The sequence below is a fragment of the Musa acuminata genome, chromosome BXJ3-5 (genome assembly GCF_036884655.1).
Source record: "Musa acuminata AAA Group cultivar baxijiao chromosome BXJ3-5, Cavendish_Baxijiao_AAA, whole genome shotgun sequence".
Lineage (NCBI taxonomy): Eukaryota > Viridiplantae > Streptophyta > Magnoliopsida > Zingiberales > Musaceae > Musa > Musa acuminata.
In genome coordinates, this window is record NC_088353.1 from 40,640,810 (window position 1) to 40,663,442 (window position 22,633).

The 22,633-nt window shown below is 39.7% G+C and overlaps 5 protein-coding genes across 6 annotated transcripts; 2 read left to right on the top strand and 3 right to left on the bottom strand.

Annotated features, from left to right (window-relative positions):
- Positions 1-2,527: 2,527 nt before the first annotated feature.
- LOC103985477 (zinc finger protein 1-like) lies at positions 2,528-3,660 on the top strand. Its single transcript, XM_009403179.3, has one exon. It carries the CDS (start codon positions 2,759-2,761, stop codon positions 3,515-3,517), a length of 759 nt encoding a protein of 252 aa, XP_009401454.2. The 5' UTR covers positions 2,528-2,758; the 3' UTR covers positions 3,518-3,660.
- Positions 3,661-7,544: 3,884 nt separating this feature from the next.
- LOC103985475 (uncharacterized protein At2g39795, mitochondrial) lies at positions 7,545-9,073 on the bottom strand. Of its 2 annotated transcripts, XM_009403178.3 has the most exons (3): positions 8,470-9,073; positions 8,224-8,382; positions 7,545-7,886 (listed from the first exon to the last, which is right to left on the bottom strand). In XM_009403178.3, coding segments are annotated over exons 1-3 (684 nt in total). In that variant the 5' UTR covers positions 8,994-9,073; the 3' UTR covers positions 7,545-7,885. The 2 variants fall into 2 exon arrangements, with proteins under 2 accessions (XP_009401453.2, XP_018681546.2); XM_018826001.2 differs by lacking the exon at positions 7,545-7,886 and having other exon boundaries at positions 8,223-8,382.
- Positions 9,074-9,963: 890 nt separating this feature from the next.
- On the bottom strand, positions 9,964-11,395 carry LOC135638268 (uncharacterized). The gene has a single exon (XM_065151328.1). It carries the CDS (start codon positions 11,311-11,313, stop codon positions 10,144-10,146), a length of 1,170 nt encoding a protein of 389 aa, XP_065007400.1. The 5' UTR covers positions 11,314-11,395; the 3' UTR covers positions 9,964-10,143.
- A 3,916-nt stretch (positions 11,396-15,311) lies between these two features.
- On the bottom strand, positions 15,312-16,028 carry LOC135638269 (ethylene-responsive transcription factor ERF003-like). Its single transcript, XM_065151329.1, has 2 exons — positions 15,937-16,028; positions 15,312-15,854 (listed from the first exon to the last, which is right to left on the bottom strand). The coding sequence occupies exons 1-2, from the start codon at positions 16,017-16,019 to the stop codon at positions 15,452-15,454; spliced, it is 486 nt and encodes a 161-aa protein (XP_065007401.1). The 5' UTR covers positions 16,020-16,028; the 3' UTR covers positions 15,312-15,451.
- Positions 16,029-19,343: 3,315 nt separating this feature from the next.
- On the top strand, positions 19,344-20,024 carry LOC135637525 (large ribosomal subunit protein eL39). The gene is made up of 3 exons (XM_065150094.1): positions 19,344-19,478; positions 19,573-19,676; positions 19,787-20,024. Exons 1-3 carry the CDS (start codon positions 19,476-19,478, stop codon positions 19,833-19,835), a joined length of 156 nt encoding a protein of 51 aa, XP_065006166.1. The 5' UTR covers positions 19,344-19,475; the 3' UTR covers positions 19,836-20,024.
- Positions 20,025-22,633: the final 2,609 nt, after the last annotated feature.

Genomic DNA, 22,633 nt, shown 5'->3' on the forward strand with positions numbered 1-22,633 from the left:
ATTTTCGTATTTATTTAATATAAATTATTTCCATTTAATATACTAGCAAATATGATATCATCATATTTGGAATACTTAATAATTATTTCCTTAATTCATATCAACAAACAAGGAAGTAGATTAAGATTTCCTAAATTATGATGGCAAGTAAGGAAAACAAAATTTAAATCTCAATCTCAAATATTTGATTTGATTACAGCGTTCATCTCACAAAAATACCATCCATTGTTTGAAAAGGACAGTTGAACTAGTTATTGTCTTGATTATTGGAATTTGAAGGGTGTAGGACAAGAAAAAGAATGAAAAGAATTCAAAGCTGATCTTTACAACACAGAGGAGTTACTATTTGATAATGACAAAGTTCAACCAGCTTTTGTTTTGATTTTTTGGAATATGATGTGTGGCACAAACAAAATATACCATCCATAAATTCTGTCTGATACTACTAACAAGAGCACTTAATTATAGGATAGCCATACTAATTGTTTTCCTTATATACTTCATTGGTGATGTAACAAAACCATGTTTTGAAGAAATAACAGTGTTGCTGCCTTGTGAAGTTGGCTTGTTTTGAATTGGATAGAACTGTCTGCTTTGTTAATTATGAAAACTAATTGCTTTGTTTAACTAGAATGGCAAAAATCTATCCAAGTTCTGACCTAGCCTCCAGTCTCCAGAAGCAAACGGTGAGAATTGGCAAATCTCTTCTGGAAGCCAACCAAGTTTTAGTTCTCCATTCTGCCTAATCTAAAACCTTGGAACATGACAACTTAACATCACAATCAACAGACATAATCCTTTGGATAACTACAGTTTCTTAATCCACATCTTCTGCAACCATGGTACCTACAGGGACTTTACAAGAACAAACATCAAACTGATCTTCATGAATGCTCCCATCTATATTTCATAAGTTGCCTTGCTTGTTTCTTACTTGTCCTGTGGACACACACAAAGGGTTTCTTGATGGTGGCAACAATGGAGGATATTGATTCTTGGCCTACTTCAATTGGTTGTTGTACTTGTTCATCCACACCTGCTGATGGAAGCCAAAGTTTCTCTGGGTGGAGGTCAGCTAAATATATGTGGCAGTGTTGATATTGAGATCCCAGTTAGATATGTTCCTGCTGAAATAGACAAGCCAGAAAAGGATATCTCAAGTGTGTATGCGCCTTGGCAAACGGGGGTAGATATATGAAGCAGACCAACATATCACTTGTGCCCAATCAGTTCTAGAGTTCATGAGACTGCACTTGCAAGTGGAGTGGGGGAGAGAGAAAAAGTGGGTTGCAGTGAGATCTGAGTTAGCTGCTGGTACTTTCAGATAGGATGAGAGGAGTCTCCATCTTCCAAGAAGGGATTGTCTCTTCTAATTCTCAAAGGTCTCTTGCCATTTGCAGAGCTACAATCTGCTAGTGTTGCAAATTGTAGTTGCTGTAGAATGACACTTTTGACGCTGGGAAGAGGGTTTGTTTCAGTCCACATAATGCTCCCAACTTGTCTGCCACAACTGGGTGAAGCCCCTAAGAAACTGATGTGGAAGGAGATCTCAACCAGGAGGAGACAACAACAAAAATGAAAAAGAGGCATACACACCTGATTTGTCATGCCTTTATTTGGCACATCAATATCAGTTTGACTACACTTCGACACTTGAAAAGGATTTAGGGTACATATGGTGAACATATCAACAGTGAGATAACCTGACTGCAGAGATCATAAAGCATGTTCACAGTAAATATGGCATACTCTTTTTCTCTCTTTCTAAAAATTGGTTGTAACCTGTAGCATCTAATAATTCACCAAATATCTACCAACTTCTTAATTTACTCAAGCATGTGTATCCATAACATTATCATTTAAAGATTAAGATAAAACTATTTCTATTTCTAAGAAAAATCAGACACCATTTGGTGGATTGTTGTAATATCCAAAACCAGAAAAGAATTACAATTGTACTTCCTTTCAGGGTCTTCTCAGGGAAAATTGTATGTAAGACCCAAAATTAATTTTGCCATGATACTACTCTTCAGCATTAATTCTCTTGCGTATAATGAATACCTTGGGTTGACCATTTTAGGCTGCTAAATTACAGAGATATGGATGAATGGTTTCTTTCCATTAAACTCACTTCCTTCATTTTTACTTTTCACACGCACAAGTATTTGATCTCTATCTCTACTTGCCTCCAAGAAGTACCCATCACCTCAGCCTTTCCTTTATGAGCATAAAATGAAAAAAACAAAACGTGCATGAAAACATCCGGCCAAAAATAGAATTGACAGTCATCAATACAAATTCGTACACATCCATATTCTTTGTCAGGTATCTCAATCAACTTGAATACAAATATCTAGAATGATGCCACCCTCCAACAGCGAAAAAAATTAAAAGGACTCAAATCAATCTTATATGCTATGATTTGCATCAACCAGGCAATCAACTCATCTTACATCCGTCTTTCCTTCGAATTCAAAAAACCATGCATATATGGTATGAGTTAAGGAAGAGCGAGAAGATGGGTGAATGGCTAACTTAAATACGACTCTCTCTCTCTCTCTCTCTCTAAAACATTAAACCTTGTCCATAAGTACAGACCAAAGTAACTGTAACCCAGTGTATCTTTCCTTGGATAAGGAATGTGAGATGGCATAGAATAATCATCATTCACCGCTGTGGTTTCTTTCCATGTAGCCCTCCCAAGGAACCACTCCTTATATTCGCCACCAAGGAGCCAAGTCAAGACACCAAGTGTTCCATGGAAGTACTTGGGTTCACAACAGAGACTACTCTTTCTCAGACTACTTCAACCCTATCAGAAACTCCTCATGTGGCGGCCAAGCAAGAGTGCATGATGGTGTTGGAGGAGGCGGAGGAGAAGCAGCAGGAACCCAAGTTCAACGAGGAGTTATTGGACCTCAGCCTGTCCAACAAGGATGCAGGGGAGAAGTCCCCGTCGTTGAGCACGAGCACGCCAGTGCTCGAGCTCAACCTCATCGAGTCTTTGGGTGGTGCGGAGCCAAGCGCTGCCTCGGGGGCGCTACCTCATCGGGGGTCGCCGGAGTCGGAGCCCCGCGTGTTCTCCTGCAACTACTGTCGCCGCAAGTTCTACAGTTCGCAGGCGCTCGGCGGGCACCAGAACGCGCACAAGCGCGAGCGATCCCTCACCAAGAACGGCGCCCGCCCTGGCGCTCGCCTCGGCGACCACCCCAGCCACAGGTTTCCGCCCAGCATGGCAGCGCTGCCACTGCACGGCATGTATGGCGGGAGGCCTTTGGGAATCCAGGTGCACTCGATGATACACAAGCCCTGCTATGGCTCTTCTCTGAACGAGCGGCAACCTGGAGTAGGGAGGCTGATGGCCAGGGAGGACTTCTGTGCAAGGACGTCGGCTCTGGCGGCGAGGTTTGATGAGCCCCAGGCGGTGATCGGAGGCCACCGGTGGATTGACGCCGGAGACCAAGTCACAGTAGGGAAGAAGGAGGTGCAGAAGCTTGACTTGACCTTAAAGCTCTAAAGAGTTGGTAGCAGCTCAGTCTTTGTGGTTGGGGATTTGCCTTTTTCTTCTTCTTTCTTCTCTACCCTCGTTACTCTACTTTGTCACAGATTTGTTTGCTCAGATGCGGTCTCCTTTCAATAATAGTTCACCATTGGTAAACATAGCTTGGTGTTGTTCCATGATGACAATAGCTTCATTGAGAGCTGAGATTTCTCTGCTCTCCAACAAAGAAACAATTTTTAAGATGGATAAAGTTCTATAAACAATGAAACTCTCAAAGATTCCCCATCTGCTAACTAAGATGAAACTTAACATATCACAGTGAAAGAAACATCAAATTCTCACATTCCTTCACCGTGTAATTAAATTGCCTTATCAACTCAAAAAGGTTTTATCTATCTCCAATATCTCAAGAAACGGTGCTTTAGACGCCAACAAGAGAGGGTGGCAATATCCAAGTTTTGTATGTTAAAAATATGTGCCTTATCTGAGTCTTTTGCATGTATTAGAACAAATCTTAATAGCAAAAAGGGCAATGGAATACACAGCCTCAGAAGCAATAAAGAGAGGGCTGCACAGAATTGTTGTTTAAATTCTTTCAGAGGGAGTTATTTAAGGTTTTGGGGCTCGCGATACTTATCTATTGCATTGATTACTAAGACATAAAGAGGCATTTAAACAGAGATTAAATACCTGGGTATGATGGATGGCAAGAGAGTTGGCTCAAATGTAGGAGATGTTGAAGTTTCAGTTAGGAATAAGAAGGGACCTGCAGGTTGCAGTAAAAGCAATTAGTAACCACAAATTAGTGGAGGAAAACCTGCTTTTCCACAATATCTCAATGCATTTAGATACTTGATGTTTGAAGTCAACCAGAGGGCGTTCTCTTTGTCCTACACATTTGGACCTTTTTTTTTGTTTCCAAGCCTTCCACAAGTTAAGAATAGAAGAAACTAATAATAATAAAGTTTAAATTGAAAGAGCTACTCAAGAAAAGGACAGCAGTGGAATTTTTTTCTCTAAGAAACTCTAAAGGCTATGGTTCATACTTGTGAAAATAATTGCTTTACATGTAAACAAGTATGTTAGCAGGTACAGTTAATGAAAGGGAAACTACAGATATTATGTTATTTTAATTACACAGATATTTGGAGGACAAACACATTTATGCCATGTAAGTGGTTGTTAACAAAGGAAGGAATCTGAACAGGAACTTCTCAATATATATTGAGAAACCTAGAATGAAAGCTGAAGCAAACACCAATCAAGCACCTTACTGATTCTTCCACATGAAATAGCCATATCAGAACAGCAATTATTCTTTGACGAAGTCGCTTAATATACATAACATGACATCACGACCTTACACCACTTAAATGTTGATTAAATCCTAGGAGAGAAATTAAAATTTATTTCTGTGTTACAACTTTTGGAAGAAATGCTGAAGATGTGAGTTGGTTTATACTGATGTAAAAGACACAAATTGTCATTGCAATGATGCATTACATGTGGTAAAAGTTGTGTGGGTGGAGAAATAACTAATTATGATTTTGACTTCAGGAAAAGCAAGAGTTGGAGATTTGGTGTTCCATTGATTGTGGTAGGGACCTCAATGCTTTGGAATGGATTAATAACAACTCTAAAGGTTCTACAGTTCATTTCATTCAACAAGAAAAGAAGACTGGGTAAGACTAATCACAAGAAAGTAAAAAAAAAATAACAAAGAATTACCACCGACAAAATAGAGAATATCATTAGTAAAGAATACGCATAGCAAAGAAAAAACAATAAAGAATTCCAACCGATGAAATAGACATTGATTTTAGGTAAAGAATGTGCACAAGAACAGCAGAGATTAGGCTCAAAGCAATAAAAGAAGAATTGAGTAACAAAAAATGATAGAATCAATGCCCACTAGTATGGCACCAAAAAAGCATTTTTCACATGGTCTAGTATATAACAGACATGTGATGAAAAAAGAACTCAGTTATTAAGAGTCATGTACAACAAGCATCATGATCCACAAACACATACACTATGAGGCATGAATGAGGGCATAATAAAGTGTATCCGGAAAGTAAACTACAAAAGAGCCAATAATGCAGTTGACATATGCTGCAAACCAAATTGATAGAGGCAACTAGTTAGAATAACAAATTTGGCAAATCAAAAGAATAAAGGGGTGGACATTGTTGGAAAGTTTAAAAGAAGTCAAATCTGCTTTTGGTCTTTGCAATCTAATGCAAGACAACACATGGTAGAAGACAAATAAAGTCAGTTGATGGACCTAAATTAAAGTGTTCGTCCACAGAAATCATGTAGAAATAAGAAAAATAAGATCTACTGACCTACTTCTGGTTAGATTTCAACCCCATGGACTTCGTGATGTTACAAGAAAGTACTGAAGTCCTGACATAATAATCTATACCTCTGATGGGATTAAAGCAAATGAAACATAATTTAATATCAGAAGTGTACACTTTATGATAAAGGATTGAGAAAAAAGCTATAAAAGAAATAAACAAGGATCTAGATGAAAAGAATCATGCCCTACTACTGATTTAAACAGCAAAATCTATTTTCTAAAAAAGTTTAAGAACAACAAGGAACATAATGCAGTGAATGTTTCATGACACAGTGATAGTAGAAAAAAAAGTAGGATCCTAACAACTAACAAGCCATTTGTCGACAAGGAGAAAGATAAGTTTCTATTTTATATTTAATATTCAACCTTGATATTATCTGCGATGGCAGCTATTTCCAACTCAAAACCATTTACATCATTGTAGAAATTAGAACAGAAACTTAGATGGACTAATAGCACAACCCATCTTGACTTTTACAAGCAATTTAATGCAACATCTGGTGGGTTCACAGATCACATGATCTGCAGAAGTTTCCATACAATTTTGATTCACCTTAATCACTCCCAAGAGGTTTGTCCACCAAAAAACAATCTTTTCTTCCCTTTGTTCAAGATTTTTGAAACGTTCATGATCCTCCTAAAATCTCTATGAATATTTGAGATTTAAAGTAAACTAAACAAAAATGATCAAGGCTGTTGTTTTGACCAATGACATTCTAGTCCAGGTTAGAAGATCTTAAACTCAATTAGGTTTTTTTTTTTTTTCCCTTCACTATTGAATCATCCAAATAAAAGATAAAAAAATTTCAGATACTTCAGAATTTCCAAAACTATCATACACTTAGGCTTGATACTAAATCGAAGAATTCAACTTTTATTCATCTTTCACCATGATGATGTCAAGTAATATTTTCTTACAAACGACGGTAAATAACAAGCCTAAACATGACTTTTTCCTATCAATCATAATCTCACCTAAATGCAGAAAATATATAGTACAAACGGAACAATGAAACAATCAAATATGCAAATGGGAAGAAAAAACCAGATACTAGCAATCAGCACATATACCATTTCCTTTCTTTATCATTTTCTTTAGAAATAGAAAATTAAAATTGTAACCAACACAACCTCTTTAGATCAATATCCTGCTTGCTTGATTAGTAACCAAACTAACTTATCTATACAAAGGAAATAAAAGGAAGAAAACTGTACCTTTAAAAAGTTTACTATTTAAAAGAATCTGCATGGCCATTACAGCCTTGCGTTCTGATTTCAATTAATTTACGTCGGTAAATTACAAACAAATTATCGTAAACATGTGGTGAACCATTTCATTTAAAATATGCACTTAGATATGCTAAGACTTCTTGAGAAGGCATCATATCGCCTTTTGATGAATACTATCTGTGCTAAGTGCAAAGAAATTATGCATATACTACTACTTTCATCTTAGATGGAAGCCGATCAGACAAAGTTGTCTTATGGTCTTTCTTGGTATCAAAATGTTAATGAATGTATTTGATTCAAAGGTAAGCAGAGGTCCATAACGAAGAAAAGTACAGAGGAAATCAGACTGTTTAGCAAATATGTTCTTAGCATTCAAGTAACACCAAAACTTCATGTGCAAGTTGAGCATCTCAGCAGACTATTTATGTGGTTTTTGCTTTCTAAACCTGATTAAAAAGATAATTGACACAAATCACTTTCAGTTAAATCCCTGTCTTGTCACAAATTTCCCTGAGATTTTCCAACCAGTCCATAGTGAACATTCACTGTGCGAAGGTGAACAATTAATAATCATGGGGGAGGCAAGCACCAAACAGGAAGACTGTGCCTCTCCATCTCTTCTCCCACAATGTAATCCTACTATGGGGTCAGCCTTGGCACTATGTTAAGCTTGCAATTTCGCAACCTGGGTGATCAGGATATTGCCTCCTGCTCGCAGAGGTAAGACATCATATGTTGACCCTTCCCAATCTTGTGGTGGTGGAAGCTTTGTGCACATGGCCACCATTTATCCTAGAACAAAATTTAGTGTTGGTTAAATATGCATAATTATAAAAAGAAATTAAAGCGCAAGATTAATATGTCGTGAATACGGGGCTAGGATTATGTAAACTAAATTTAAAATGTTTAGATCAACCATTTATATCACGAAATATTTTTGAGCCTCAGGAATGATTGCAAGCCTCGATTTGAACTCATACAACAAAATGACACACGAATGACCAAGATATTTCAACAGTGCATGTTGATTTACCAAAGCCAATGGACGAGCTCAGTGCTGAATAAACAGCACAAAATTGAATCGTAATAAGATGACAAAATCGAAACCTAAAAAGGCAATAAGTCTCACTATTTCTTCACATAGGTCTCGATATTCCTCAACCAACGAACCAGCTCTGTTCTGTCCTTGTTCGCCATGTAGCCATGCAAGAATCCGGCGAGCTCATCGTTCACCCCTCTCTCCTCCAAGTACTCCAGAAGAGTATCCTGCATCTCCTCATCCAATTCCCTGTCCAAACACCACGAAATCAACTCCAACAACGACAATACATAAATCCAGACCAAGAACAAAACAAAAGCGGAGATCATTCATTACTTGAAGTCGGGACCCATGTACTGCCTATGCGTCGCATGCCCACGGCGAACAGGAAAGACCTTCTCGACCTCAATATCATCGGGCCAGGCCGAGCAAGCGAACTGGAGGGCGAACTCCGAGTCGTCGCCCTTCGACACCTCAACCATGAGGGTGATATGAAGGCGGGCATCGCCCGCGTCTGCCACCTCCGAAGGTGCGGCCGACCGTGTGGAGGGGGCGGCGCCGTCGAACATGGTGGCCTCGATCTTGATCTCCTCCCGGCCGCGGCTCCACCGCAGCTTGATCCACTGCTCCCCAGGCCGGTCATCGACGTCGAAGGACCGGAACGCGGCCTCCGGTTGGGAAGGGGGCCGGGACTCGACCTCGTAGGCGATCTCGGTACGGAGGATCCGGAGGAGGTTCTCCCTGAAGGCGGAGCGGCGCATCTCCGAGATGTAGGAGCGGGAGATTACGGCAGAGGCTGACGAAGAAGCGAGTGATTTGAGGCGGAGAAGCCCACGGGAAGGGAGGAGCCACCGAGCCATGGCCGACGGAGGTAGTTGGCGTCGAGGTTGAACGAGGGTTTGTGGGTGAGGCTTCTATGGGAGGCAAAGGGGTTATGCCCAATAACGGGTCGGGTTCAATGAAATCCGCATCAAACACGCATTTGTAGGCCGGTTTAGTGATTCATCGGGCCGTGGCCCATTTGTCGCCACCAACTCCAATCTTCATGTATTTACATAATTACCAGAACCAGATGAAGTCGAAGACCATATCTCGTTTGTTGACTTGTTTAGGAATAATATGTAGTTCGGGGATCTTATAAGGTACAGTTTGAACCTTACAAAAGCTTCGTTTGGAGCATGTCACCCTGCGATCGAAAGCTTCGTTTCCACAGTGACCTGAGCATGGGTTGCTACAGTGTGGAATGGAGGAACGCCATTGTTGAGGAGAAGAGAGACTAAGTTGAGGACTGCCATTCGAGAAGAAGAGGCCATAGAATCTACCAACCCACCCCACCTCACGAGGGACTGACGACCTGACAAAACTGTTGGCATCTGCTTGTGTCTGACCCTCTCTCTCTCTCTCTCTCTATTGATGCAGTAGGAAAAGAACAGCACCAAGCAGTAGGCAACAAAAAGACCTCACATGCAGTGTCTATAACGTTCCTCTTGCAGACTATGAACGAGAGAGAAAGGGAAAAGACGACTCGGTCGTCGCCAAGTTTCACCAAACGCATTTGGATCCCTCCCACCTTCTCTGTAACCCAAAATACCAACAGGGGTTTACTGGCTGCGTACAACAACGCAATGACACATAGTATGGTTGCAGGATAAACTCGGGCTATGGTCCCTGATCACATATTTTACCTGGATTTGGCTTCTTCTTAGCTCTCCATTTATCTCTCTTACACAGATGTTGGTTGGATACAGAATTTGGTCCGAAACCTATTCGGTAAAAGGATAAGTATCATGGTTGAACGGATGATCAATGTTTCTTGCTAAGAAGCTGCCATGAAGAAGAATCCATCTAACATTTTCATGAGAAGAACAGACCAAAAGAAGAAACCTGATCTCTCCATAGCTGTGTAACATGATAAGATCTCGGAAGACTGTTCCCAAAGAACCAAAATTTCAAGCAACGAAATTTACACACATGAAGCAGAAATGGGGAATCTAAGTGATGATAATCTAGCTAGCTCTTGCAGATGTAGACCAGCAGCGAGAACCCGTCCGGCTTCTGCAGCTCCACCTCCTCCTGGCTCGCCCACTCCATCACCGTCGAGTTGCTAGCCGAAGAGGCAGATGAGGTGGATGAAGATATAGAGCTCGTCTTCAAGAGGCTCTTCCCCCTCCTCCTCCGTGTCATCCTCTCGGCTACGCTACCTCCGTTGCTGCTGCTGCTCTCGCTCCAATTCCTGGTCTTCCCGGAGTTGCCTCCATGCACTGTCCCTTTGTACACGCTGTCCCCGAAATGCCCCTCCTGCCTGCCACCAAACGCAGTCCCGAAGTGCCCCTCCGCCGGCTTTGGGTCCTCCGCGAAGCGGAAAACGAACACAGCGCGCTCGCTCTCTGCCGTCGCAGGGGCTGCGCCGCCACTGGACGCGGCGTTGTCCTTGGGATGGAAGAGCCAGTCGTGTAGGTCCCACGAGACCTGCATCCGGGCGCCGCACTCGGTCTCCACCTTCTCGCTCCCCCGGAACTTCCACCGAAGGCGCCGCACGTGGAGGACACTCTCGCCGTCAACGGCCACCGCCATGCCCGCCTCACGCTCCCTCCCCTTCGCCCCCAGGTCGATCGAGATCTCCCGAGCCCTACCTCCGAACCGCACCATCGTTCGGTACGACCTCCGGACACAGGAGTCCCCCAGCACGACGCGCTCCCGCCTCGCAGCCGGGGCGGGGTTCCGAAAAGGATATTTCGGCCGCTGCGCCCGGATCTTCTGGTACGCCTCCTCGGCAAGGTCACCTGAGACCAAGAGCATCTCGCCATCGACTGCCACCGCGAAGAAGAATCCGTCCACGGGCTCAGGCCAGCCGCCGGCACCGCTAGGCCGGAAGCTCGCCCGTGAGAGGTCCCAAGCGAACTCGACAAACCGGTGGCACGGGTGGTCCCGAAGGCGAAACCGCCGCGACCCCCGTCGCTTCCAGAGGAGCCACGGCCGGACGCGGAACCGGAGTGGCTCCTCATCCTCGTCGGAGAGGTAGAGGTCGGCGCAGAGGGTGACGCCGAGGACGCCGCGGGACCAGGTGAGGGCGGCGAGGCCGAGGCGGGTCTCGTAGATCGAGGTCGTCAGGCTGGGTCCGGCCGCCGTCGACGACGGCGATTCACCCCCGCCGAAGCATGACAGAATCCTGTCCGGCATCCTCCTCCTTCCAAGCCTCTTCGTCTCCTAAACCTGTGGTGCAGAGGGCGGTTTATGTGTGTGTATATATATATATACATCCAAGCGGCAGTCCAAGTGACTTTTAGAATTACGTGACAATAATAATGGTCATTACTCAATGAAAATATCGAGAGGTAGAATTGGGGCATTAATAATGTCAACTTAATGAGCAATTAGATGATACTTAGGAAGAGAAAAGTGGGGTTGTAGGTAGGTGGAAACATGAGGGTGTGTTTCAAAGATGCCGAGGGGGTGTGCGTGGTCAAAGCATTTGTTTGACTTTTTTCCTATTGATTGACATCGTGATGTGGAACGAGTCATGCATGCTGTGCTTTGAAATGGTTGATGGTAGATGGATGGGACTTTTTCCTAGTAATAATTAGAGATGCAGGCCATAATGTACATCCATATAGTGTAATGATATACGAATCAATCATGCATCTTTCCATGGTCAAGAGATAGTGCCTCATTGGCCCATTTGGGTGCTTAAGACACGCTGTTGCACAGTTTTTGCCACTTAGTGGGTCCTCCATGTCTTTGATGTGGAGTTAGATTTGGTGCATACGTTATAATATTAGTCACCTACGGTTATTATTTCTGATCCTCACTGTAAACATCTGCCCTATGTGTCAGATGACATCTAAATATATATCAGTTAGTCTATCAAACTCGAGTCATGACAAAATATATGACTGATTAGTAATTTCATTTTTTAGATTTTGAGAATCTAAATCGAATCATCTGTTTTTTCAAAAATAAAAAATATTTTTTTTTAATCATGAACAATCATTCTAACAGCCACCATTTTATTTGACATCGTTTGGGATCTTTCAAATCATCAGTGATCTGTTCGTGATAAGTGTTCTAAGATCAAATTAGTATAATGGAGAGGATCATATTCGTCCTTGAGCTCAGGTGTGGATGCGAGTATCCAAGGCCTGACGAGGTTCCTGATAGCTTGAAGAGGAGTGAGAACAACAGCACCTGACCTAGAGGAAGGAAGCATGCCATGTGCAAAGATTGCATGAGAGTCCCACACCCACACAATGCTCCAAAATTGGCACAGCCTCGTTCATCTCCCAAAAAGCTTGCTGATGTTCTTCCCTTATCATCTCTCTTCTGGCTGCTACACTCCAACAATTTGGTCCAACCATTTCCTTTCCTGATGCATGTGTCATGTCCTTGTGGGAGAAACTACTGCTGCTGCTGCTACTTTTCTAGGTTTGTTGTGACTAAATCATTGCGGATTGCTCTGAACAGATTCCCAAGCCTTGAATGTTGTAGTGCAAAATTTATGATATGAGTTCGTCTGTGTCTAGATGTAAAGATCTGTTCCTTTCTTTTCTCTGGGTTTTCTAACTCCATTGTCTCAAGAAAAGAAAAAGGAACATGCAGTTTAAGGTTTAAGAAAAAGAATAGAGAAAGCAGACATCAACATTGGAGTTTGTCCAACCAGAGAGATGCTAAAGCAAAACACCATTAAAACTTCAGCATAATAATCTCAATCTCTCAATTAGGATAAAAGATGAGTGTAATCATTTTCAAGTAGTTAGAAATTGTTTGCTGAGCAGTATGATTGTCAACCTCTCTTCTGTGGTTCCCAACAAATTGTAGAGCTGCTTGAATGGAGCAATCAAAGAAATCCTGATAGAACAATTGGTCCTCAGTCCTTGTTTTTGTGTTGATGTCTATACCTTTTGAAGCAGTAGTCAAAGCCAATTTTGATGCATTTCCCATAAAGAATTAAGGACCTCCCAAAAGTTGTAGTTCACACCTTCAAACTCCATACTTTTTCTACAGATTAGGGCCTGCAGAAAAAGGGTGTCTATTCTGCTAGCCAATGACTTTGAGCACCACATTTCATCCAAAACCATTAATTAATTTTCACTAGTGAGGTACAGAACAGCATAAAGATGATAGTCTATGGGTCTAAAACCATGGAATTCCACTTGCTTGCTGTTGATCCCCCTACAGTAGTGGATGAGCTATATCAACCATGGAGTTCTCTATCCTTTTCCTAGTTTGTCTAGCCAAGTGCCAGCATATAGTAAGCCATCTACACTTAGATTCTGAAACATCCTCCTCCTTTTCAGCTTCACTGTTTTCCTTGATGTACCAATGTCACATTACTAAGAGTTCTATTTCCATAGAAGAGTGAGCTTTCCTGATAGTGTGGTTGAACTCAAATCATTGGACTTTGTTTCTAAATGCCAATGACTAATTTGAAGATCCAAATCAAGTGAAGATGTATTCTAGCTTATATACTCTTCTCTTCCTTTGGAGGACACAAATAATGAGTCAAATCTTCACATTAACATGCTCATTGAAGACCACAAAAGAAGGAATACTTTGACTAGAATCACATAATTAAACTGTGAATCCATGTCTTCATCTTACCACCAACTGTGGATTCTCCATATCTTCCTATTTATATGATATTTCCTCCTTACCTTGAAGAAGTTCATGCCTACTGTCATGATAATAAATCTTCACCATACTCTTCCACAAAACCTCCTATAACATCATCCTCACTTTCATTTCCTTTCCATACATCTCTACCTTCATTCATTCCTCTTATTTGCCCTGCATCCTTTTTTCTTCTCCATGTCCTTCCTTTCACTTTTCTTTAACCTTCATCTTACCATGTCCAATGTTGTCATTACCTTCATGTCATTTTAAAGGTCAAAGACCAATAGGCCAATGCAGGTACAGAGAAGGAAATGGCAAGAAATATAAATCTGGCATTCCATAAGCTGAAAGAAGGCAGTGCAATTTAAAGTTCTCTCCTTTTTCCTGAGGAAATCTGAGGCTTAGCCTCATCTCATTTAGAAACATTTGGAATGAAAAGTTTAGAAACTTCTGTGCTTGCTGTCCAAAAGAGAAGAAAAAGAACTGCAAAAGTTCTTTTATGGCACCAAAGTCATGTGAACATTCTGAGAATGTCTCTGCACTTGCAAATTATTCAACCTAAGGAATTAGTAGGTGCAATTAAATTATTTTGAGGACTGATTCATGTTTTGCCAAGAATGTGGTTGAGTTTGTGAAAACCGAAAAATCTCCACCAATACACTCATGAGATCATAAGTCACTTTTTGGCTATGATCCTTAATATTCCAGCTAACATTTATCCTGAAGCTTCATTTGGAAAAGGCAATGTTGCAGAAGGAGAAGCAAAGCACTGACATGGCATGAACTGCAATGATCATGAGTGAGCAGAAAAGAGATGTTGCAGAAGAGTGTAAATGAGGTAACAAGTGGAGAAATGGCATGGCATGAACTGCAGTGATCATGGATGAGCAGAAAAGAGAAGAATGTTTCATCATCCTCAAAAGACAATGAATGCATTACATCTGATTTTGCAATCATGTCAGCCTAAAAACCTAGTGAGATGAGGAACTTATCCAAGAACAACAATTTCCAGTTTCACTAGGAATGTGAGTGAACCAATCTGCAATGCCTTCTCTCTCCTACTTTTCTTTGGACTTCATTGATCACTTCATTCATGTTAAACCCCAATACAAAATCTGCAATGCCTTCTCTCTACTACTCCTTTCCTTTGGACTTCATTGATCACTTCATTCATGTTAAACACCAATACAGTCTTTCTACAGCATGCCAAGATCCAGCCACAAGGTTTTAATGGTAGAACCTTGACATCCAATGCTGTGTCCACAAAATGCTGCTGGAGTTGGAATGGCATGTGCAGGCACATGCACTGTTGCATTCAGAGATCCAATACCATCACACCAACCTTTTCTAATCATTTAAACCCAGCATCATTTTCTTATCTTAGTATGTTCTATTGACAAACAAGAAGTACTGAACTTGGATGATGCAATGGTAAATGCACATGTAGCACCAACCTAATGCTTGGAAACATCTTGTATCAATATGCATTCTTCTGTGCCAGTGATCTTGACTTCAGTGCCAAAACAGGTGTTATTAGGGGATGGTGGAACATAACCAGCTTTCAAACATGTTGTGGGCAACCATGAATGGAACCTATACCAGCTCAAGCTTCAAGAGAAGCTCCAGGAGACACAGGACAAGGATGATGTAAGTGTACTGCACATGTGCATGTTGGAAGAGGTGTTGCAGTAGCAAGTAGCAGAGCTGACTACAGAGCAGCGCAGCAGAGCTCCATGGAGAGGTTGGAGTCGAGCAGCTCCTCGATCATCTCTTCCACGTGATGCTCCTCTAAGCAACTGAATTCCACCCCGCCATGGCCGTTCTCTTCCGCGACCCGACTGGTCTCTTCCTTGTGCTCTGCCGCCACCGGAGGCCTTCGCGGCGCATGCATGACGACTGGCTGCGCGGCCTGAAGGGAGAGTAAGTTGCAGCGGTGCAGCTTCGCGGTGAGAGCCGCCGACAGGTACTTGCAGTGTGACGACGGGGGGCGATGGGGACTGCAAGGGAAGTTGGTTTTCGCCCGCGCTCCGCACATTAGAACTGCCGCCTCGTCGTAGGCTCTCGCGGCGTCCTCCGCGGTCTCGAACGTGCCCAGCCATATCCTCATCTTCCTAGAAGAAGATGACAGAGAATTGTGGAAGAGATGTGGAGGAACTCATCAGCACAGGGAGTGAGAGTGCAGTGCGTGCTTACAGGAGAGGGTGGCGGATCTCGGAGACCCAGGAACCCCAGTGCCGCTGTCGAACACCTCGGTACCGCTTCTGGGAGCTGGCCATGAGAGAGAGTCTGCTGCGTTCTCTACTGCGCAATGGAAGGGAAGATTTTAAGGCAGTGTGAGCTGAGCCTGAGATGGATTTGAAGGGGGTGGGGCCCTCTGCATCCTTCTTTGGTGATGTGGCCCACAAGGTTTAGTCACCATGAACATGCATCTCAATCTGATTCCCATCTTTTATGCTCACACAATTCACCTATGAGAATGAAGACAGTAATCATCTTCTTTCAAAAAGGCTGTCAAAAACTCAGATTGCCACTAATAACATGAAATTTTACTCACATTTATGGCAAGTTAATTCTTACATGATTTCTCAGTTCATAGTTAACAGCTTCATTTGATACAAATCTCAGTCATTAAGATAGATAAATAGGGTACAGACCATCTGCAGTAAAGCCTCTTCAGGTTGATCTTGACAGTTCTATGACACAAGAATCTGAAGCTCATAGGACTATTGAGGATATGTAGAGAAAGATGAGAATTTAGACTGCAACAAATATGAAAAATGTAAAGAGAATTTTCCCTCAGAAAAGAAAAAGAATTAGGTAAAGAGAATGAACTATTATATGGGTCTTAGAAGTCTTTATAGTAAGCTACTAATGTGCAGAGCAAGAACAATGTGAGGCATCAACACCAACTACAGTGAAGTGGTGTGTGTCTGTAGAAGGAAACCTCTTCTTCTGCCTGGGATTGTGAAAGGCTTCATCTGGCTCATGGTGTGGAATCTTCACAACTTATGATCATTCCAATTTGGAGCTTTGTGGAATGAGAAGAGTGCATGCCCATGTCATGCTGCCATGAGAGAAGGAGACCTGAGCACATGCCTCATAGACTGGAAGAAGGTGTTGATGGTGGCATTGATGGTTTCACTGAAAGGAATGGCTGCATGGAACTGTTGGCCCAGGTGAGAAGAGACTCCCTCCCTCTCTCTCTCTCTCTCTCTTTCTCTCTCTCTCTCTCTCTCTCTCTCTCTCTCTCTCTAAACAACTCCAAATGTGAAGGACTTCTAATTCTGCTGCTAGTTTTGGCACATCCTCCACACATTGTTCAATGGGTGTGACAAAAGTCAATGGCAATTGCTTCAATGTACATTGATTTCTCCTCCATACTTCACATGGGGATGAGTTTGTAGCACCCCCACCAGGTGTTGGTCCTCATGTACACTGACAACCATTTAGAGGACTGCTGCTGCTCTCTGCAAGTTTGGTGATGAGCAGCAACCTCATGACATGTCCCTGCTACATTCTGTGGATGGATACAGTGTGCCCATGTTTTACCCATCCTGGATTGCTATGGTTTTTATTCTTTAGATTTTTGTTTTCTTTTGAGAGTTCTTTCTTTAAAGTTCATTATCTAACAAAAACTCAAAGTTTAACCAAAAAAAAAATATATATCAAATATTTTATTTCTATATTTGATCAATATTAGGATTTTTTTTTCTTCATAACTTGGAAGCTCAGAATTGGAGTATCATAAATAATATCTCTCAAAATGAAGAAAATATTAGGTATCTTAATACTTCCCAAATCTTCGATCGACAAAATCATTAGAAGAGAGGCTAATGAGTCAAATAAATCTAAGGTTTGTAATATTGTTGGAAACGATTTATATATGAGTCGTATTTATTAATTTGATAATATATCGATAAACCTGTACCACATTATGATAATTTAAATTTTAGTTTTGTTTCTGTTTATTCAGTCATTTTTCAGGATTTAAATTATATCTTAAAATGGCTTGATTGCTTCTCTCTGGATATATGTTTCTGTGGTCAACATATAAAGAAACCTATCAGCTAATATCAACTATAAGTCTGCAGAACTTTGGAGTCTTTTGGAGCATTAATTACATAAGATAAACTTGACTTCCTGTGGAAGTCAAAGGTTTAATAGTCTATAATTTTGTTGACACTGCACCAACATCTCTAAAATCCCTTGACCTTTGACAAAAATGCTAAGTATATTATAAAAGCAGTAAATTGAGGAATATTATTTCAAACATACAACCCTATAAAAATAAAGATTGAGCTTCAATAATCTGACTCCCACCTATTGCCATTAGTTTGGGTTTATCAGTCAACCCTGTGCTACAGGAAATTTGTTTCTCCATCAGAGGATAGATTTGTTTTAATCTTTTTTTTGTATTTCTTCCTTAACACAGTAGAGTTTGTAGAAAATGCAGGAAATGAGGGTGAAGTATAAATTTAGCTAACTAACTCAGAGTTGGAGAACTGATGCAATAGTCTTCTCAAGGAGTGAGATTAATTTCTTCAAAAGAATAAAGCAATTTGTAGAGTGGATATACCAATTTAAAGACATGCTAAATATAGTTGAAAGATGACCAAGTAAGTTATGAGGATTAGGACAAAAATATTGCATCATTTAGGTTCTTCTCATCATTTTAATAGTAGTCACATATCAAATGTCAATTGAGTCAATTAATAATCATAAAATGAGTTTACAATGATCATCTTGAGATCTTGAGATTATATTTTCTGAATCACTTGTTCGAGCTAATACAATTAATAGGTTAATTATCATATCTGATGGGTGTGTTAGGTTAATTATCATATATTTTGAATGTACTATAACATTCTCTTAATATATTAATATGATTTAGTGAGAAATCAACATATTTATATTTTTTATTAGGTAAAATTTTATTTATTTATATGAGTATATATTTTTATTTATTATATATTTGGGTCATATGAAATTTTTTGTAAGATTATATATATATATATATATATATATATATATATATATATATATATATATATGTGTGTGTATATATGTATATATATTATATATATACATATGTATGTATATGTATATATATATACATGTACGTATGTGTGCGTATATATGTGTGTAATTACTTTTGAACTAAATCGACTTCATAGTGGTGCAATACTAATTAATTTAAAGCTTTAATCCTACATGTCAAACAAATGAGATTGAAAAATAATATATCAAGATGTGACAAATAAATACGAATAAGATCGAAATGGGATATCGATAGTTGTCCACAAATTATAACTTGTATGATCATATATATATATATATATATATATATATATAAAATTAAATTTAGACTCATTGCATCAGATGAATCATATTTAGACTCATGGTATCAGATTTAATCATGATAATTTATTCTAACACGAACGAAATAAAAAATAAATAAAGGAAAGCATAGTGTTCCTGAAATGATATGTTATTAAAAATAATATAAAATAATTTACTTAATCAAATATTTATTTTTTGATATAATTGAATTATTCGTGTATTAGTGTCATGGTTCGATGTGACCCATTTGATGAGCGCGACTCGACTCGATCTCAAACCCAACGGGCTTCTACGACGGCCTCCCGGCTATAAAAGAGGAGATGGGCATCGAACCCTAGGTCTTCTCGGTCTCGTGGTCCTCGCTCCCGCCGAACTCCGCATCGACCGCAGGAATGGTGTGTTCTTAGATTAGGGTTTCGATTCTCTGCGATTTTGCTTCGATCCGATGTGATTGTGGTTTTGGTTTTGTTCTCCTTTCTTCCTTGTTAGCCGTCGCACAAGACGTTCCGGATCAAGAAGAAGCTGGCGAAGAAGATGCGCCAGAACAGGCCGATCCCCCACTGGATCCGCATGAGGACCGACAACACCATCAGGTGCTCCCTTTTACGCTACCAAAGTCGTCGCTTTCTTTGAATTCCTCTCTTTTCTTTGCTCTTCCTGGTTCCAGGTCGGTTAAAGGTGGTCTCTTTAATGGTTTCTCCAGGTACAACGCGAAGCGCAGGCACTGGCGCCGCACCAAGTTAGGGTTTTGAGGATTCCTAGGTGGCGTCCGTTCCCTTCCGTCTCCTTTTAGTAGATTGTTTTGCTTGTTATCGATTTTGCTCCATTAATGTTATGGAACTTTATTGCACTCTGATTGATTGTATTGGTGTGGTTATGATGCTTGTGAACTCAATATCTTGGTCTCTGTTTGATATGATACCAATACACATATTGACATAGGGATGAGTTTACAGCCATTGTCGCTCAGCATGGAAGGTTATCAGGTGTCTACAGCCATTGTCATCAAGGTGCAATCTGTTGTTGACGAGAAAAAAGATTACATTTCAAAATATCTTTTATTATTATTATTATTTCATCAGTTGAGATAAGCTGAAGTTTGAGGAGCAGTTTAGTTATAGAAGGCTTCATCAAAAGATTGCTTTTTCTTCTTGCAAATGATAAAGTCTGAAGGCAAGTTTTGATTGCTTTTTCAACACTGTTAATTTTAGTTGAGACCAAGAAAAACGGGATGAGGTATGGTTGCAGACATTGTTGCATTTGTGATTAAACTTAGGGAGTTGATATAGTATGTGTAATATAGACTCTCTCTACTGACTATTAATTTTAGTTGAGGCCAATAAAAATGGGATGAGGTATGGTTGCTGACATTGTTGCATTTGTGATTAAACTTAGGGAGTTGATATAGCATGTGTAATATAGACTCTCTCTACTGACTGTTAATTTTAGTTGAGGCCAATAAAAACGGGATGAGGTATGGTTGCAGACATTGTTGCATTTGTGATTAAACTTAGGGAGTTGATATAGCATGTGTAATATAGACTCTCTCTACTGACTATTAATTTTAGTTGAGGCCAATAAAAATGGGATGAGGTATGGTTGCTGACATTGTTGCATTTGTGATTAAACTTAGGGAGTTGATATAGCATGTGTAATATAGACTCTCTCTACTGACTGTTAATTTTAGTTGAGGCCAATAAAAATGGGATGAGGTATGGTTGCTGACATTGTTGCATTTGTGATTAAACTTAGGGAGTTGATATAGCATGTGTAATATAGACTCTCTCTACTGACTGTTAATTTTAGTTGAGGCCAATAAAAACGGGATGAGGTATGGTTGCAGACATTGTTGCATTTGTGATTAAACTTAGGGAGTTGATATAGCATGTGTAATATAGACTCTCTCTACTGACTATTAATTTTAGTTGAGGCCAATAAAAATGGGATGAGGTATGGTTGCTGACATTGTTGCATTTGTGATTAAACTTAGGGAGTTGATATAGCATGTGTAATATAGACTCTCTCTACTGACTGTTAATTTTAGTTGAGGCCAATAAAAATGGGATGAGGTATGGTTGCTGACATTGTTGCATTTGTGATTAAACTTAGGGAGTTGATATAGCATGTGTAATATAGACTCTCTCTACTGACTGTTAATTTTAGTTGAGACCAAGAAAAATGGGATGAGGTATGGTTGCAGACATTGTTGCGTTTGTGATTAAACTTAGGGAGTTGATATAGCATGTGTAATATAGACTCTCTCTACTGACTGTTAATTTTAGTTGAGACCAAGAAAAATGGGATGAGGTATGGTTGCAGACATTGTTGCATTTGTGATTAACCTTAGGGAGTTGATATAGTATGTGTAATATAGACTCTCTCTCTCTACTGACTGTTAATTTTAGTTGAGACCAATAAAAATGGGAAGAGGTATGGTTGCAGACATTGTTGCATTTGTGATTAAACTTAGGGAGTTGATATAGTATGTGTAATATAGACTCTCTCTACTGACTGTTAATTTTAGTTGAGGCCAATAAAAATGGGATGAGGTATGGTTGCAGACATTGTTGCATTTGTGATTAAACTTAGGGAGTTGATATTATATGTGTAATATAGACTCTCTCTGCTGACTGTTAATTTTAGCTGAGACCAATAAAAATGGGATGAGGTATGGTTGCAGTCATTGTTGAGTATATTAATTCAAAATAATCTCAAAATCTAGAATAGGTGAGGATGTGAATGTGAGATAGTCTTAGAGCATAAATTCAAGATATGCAAAAGTTAAAAGAATTATTATTTTAAAATAATCTTAAAATCGAGAATGAGTGAGGAAATAATTGTGTCTTCTGAAGACAAATAATAGTCAAAAGAGTCATTATTTTAAAATAATATCAAAGTAAAGAATGAGTGAGGATGTGAATGTGAGATACTCTTGGAATATAAATTCAAGATATGCAAAAACTAAATGAATCATTAATTCAAAATAATCTCAAAATATAGAAACGGTGAGGATGTAAATGAGAGATACTCTTAAAGAGTATAAATTCAAGACATGCAAAAGTTAAAAGAGTTATTATTTCAAAATAATCTTAAAATCGAGAATGACTAAGGATATAAATATGTGATAGTATGCTCATAACAGTCAAAATAGTCATTATTTCAAAATAATCTCAAAATCGAGAATGGGCGAGGATGTGAATGTGAGATAGTTTTAGAGTATAAATCCAAGACATGAAAAAGTCAAGAGTCATTAATTCAAAAGAATCTCTAAATCTAAAATGGGTGAGGTTGTGAATGTGAGATAGTCTTATAGTATGAATTTTAAAAAAATACAAAAGTCAAAAGACTTATTATTTTAAAATAAAATTAAAATCGAGGATGAGTGAGGATATAAAATAAATGTTTCATAGCTTTGGAGTGTAAATTCTAAGACATGTAAAAGTTAAATTGTTTATTATTTTAAAATAATCTTAAAATGAAGAATGGGTGAAAATGTGAATGTGAGATATTCTTGGAGAATAAATTCAATACATGTAAAAGTCAACGGAGC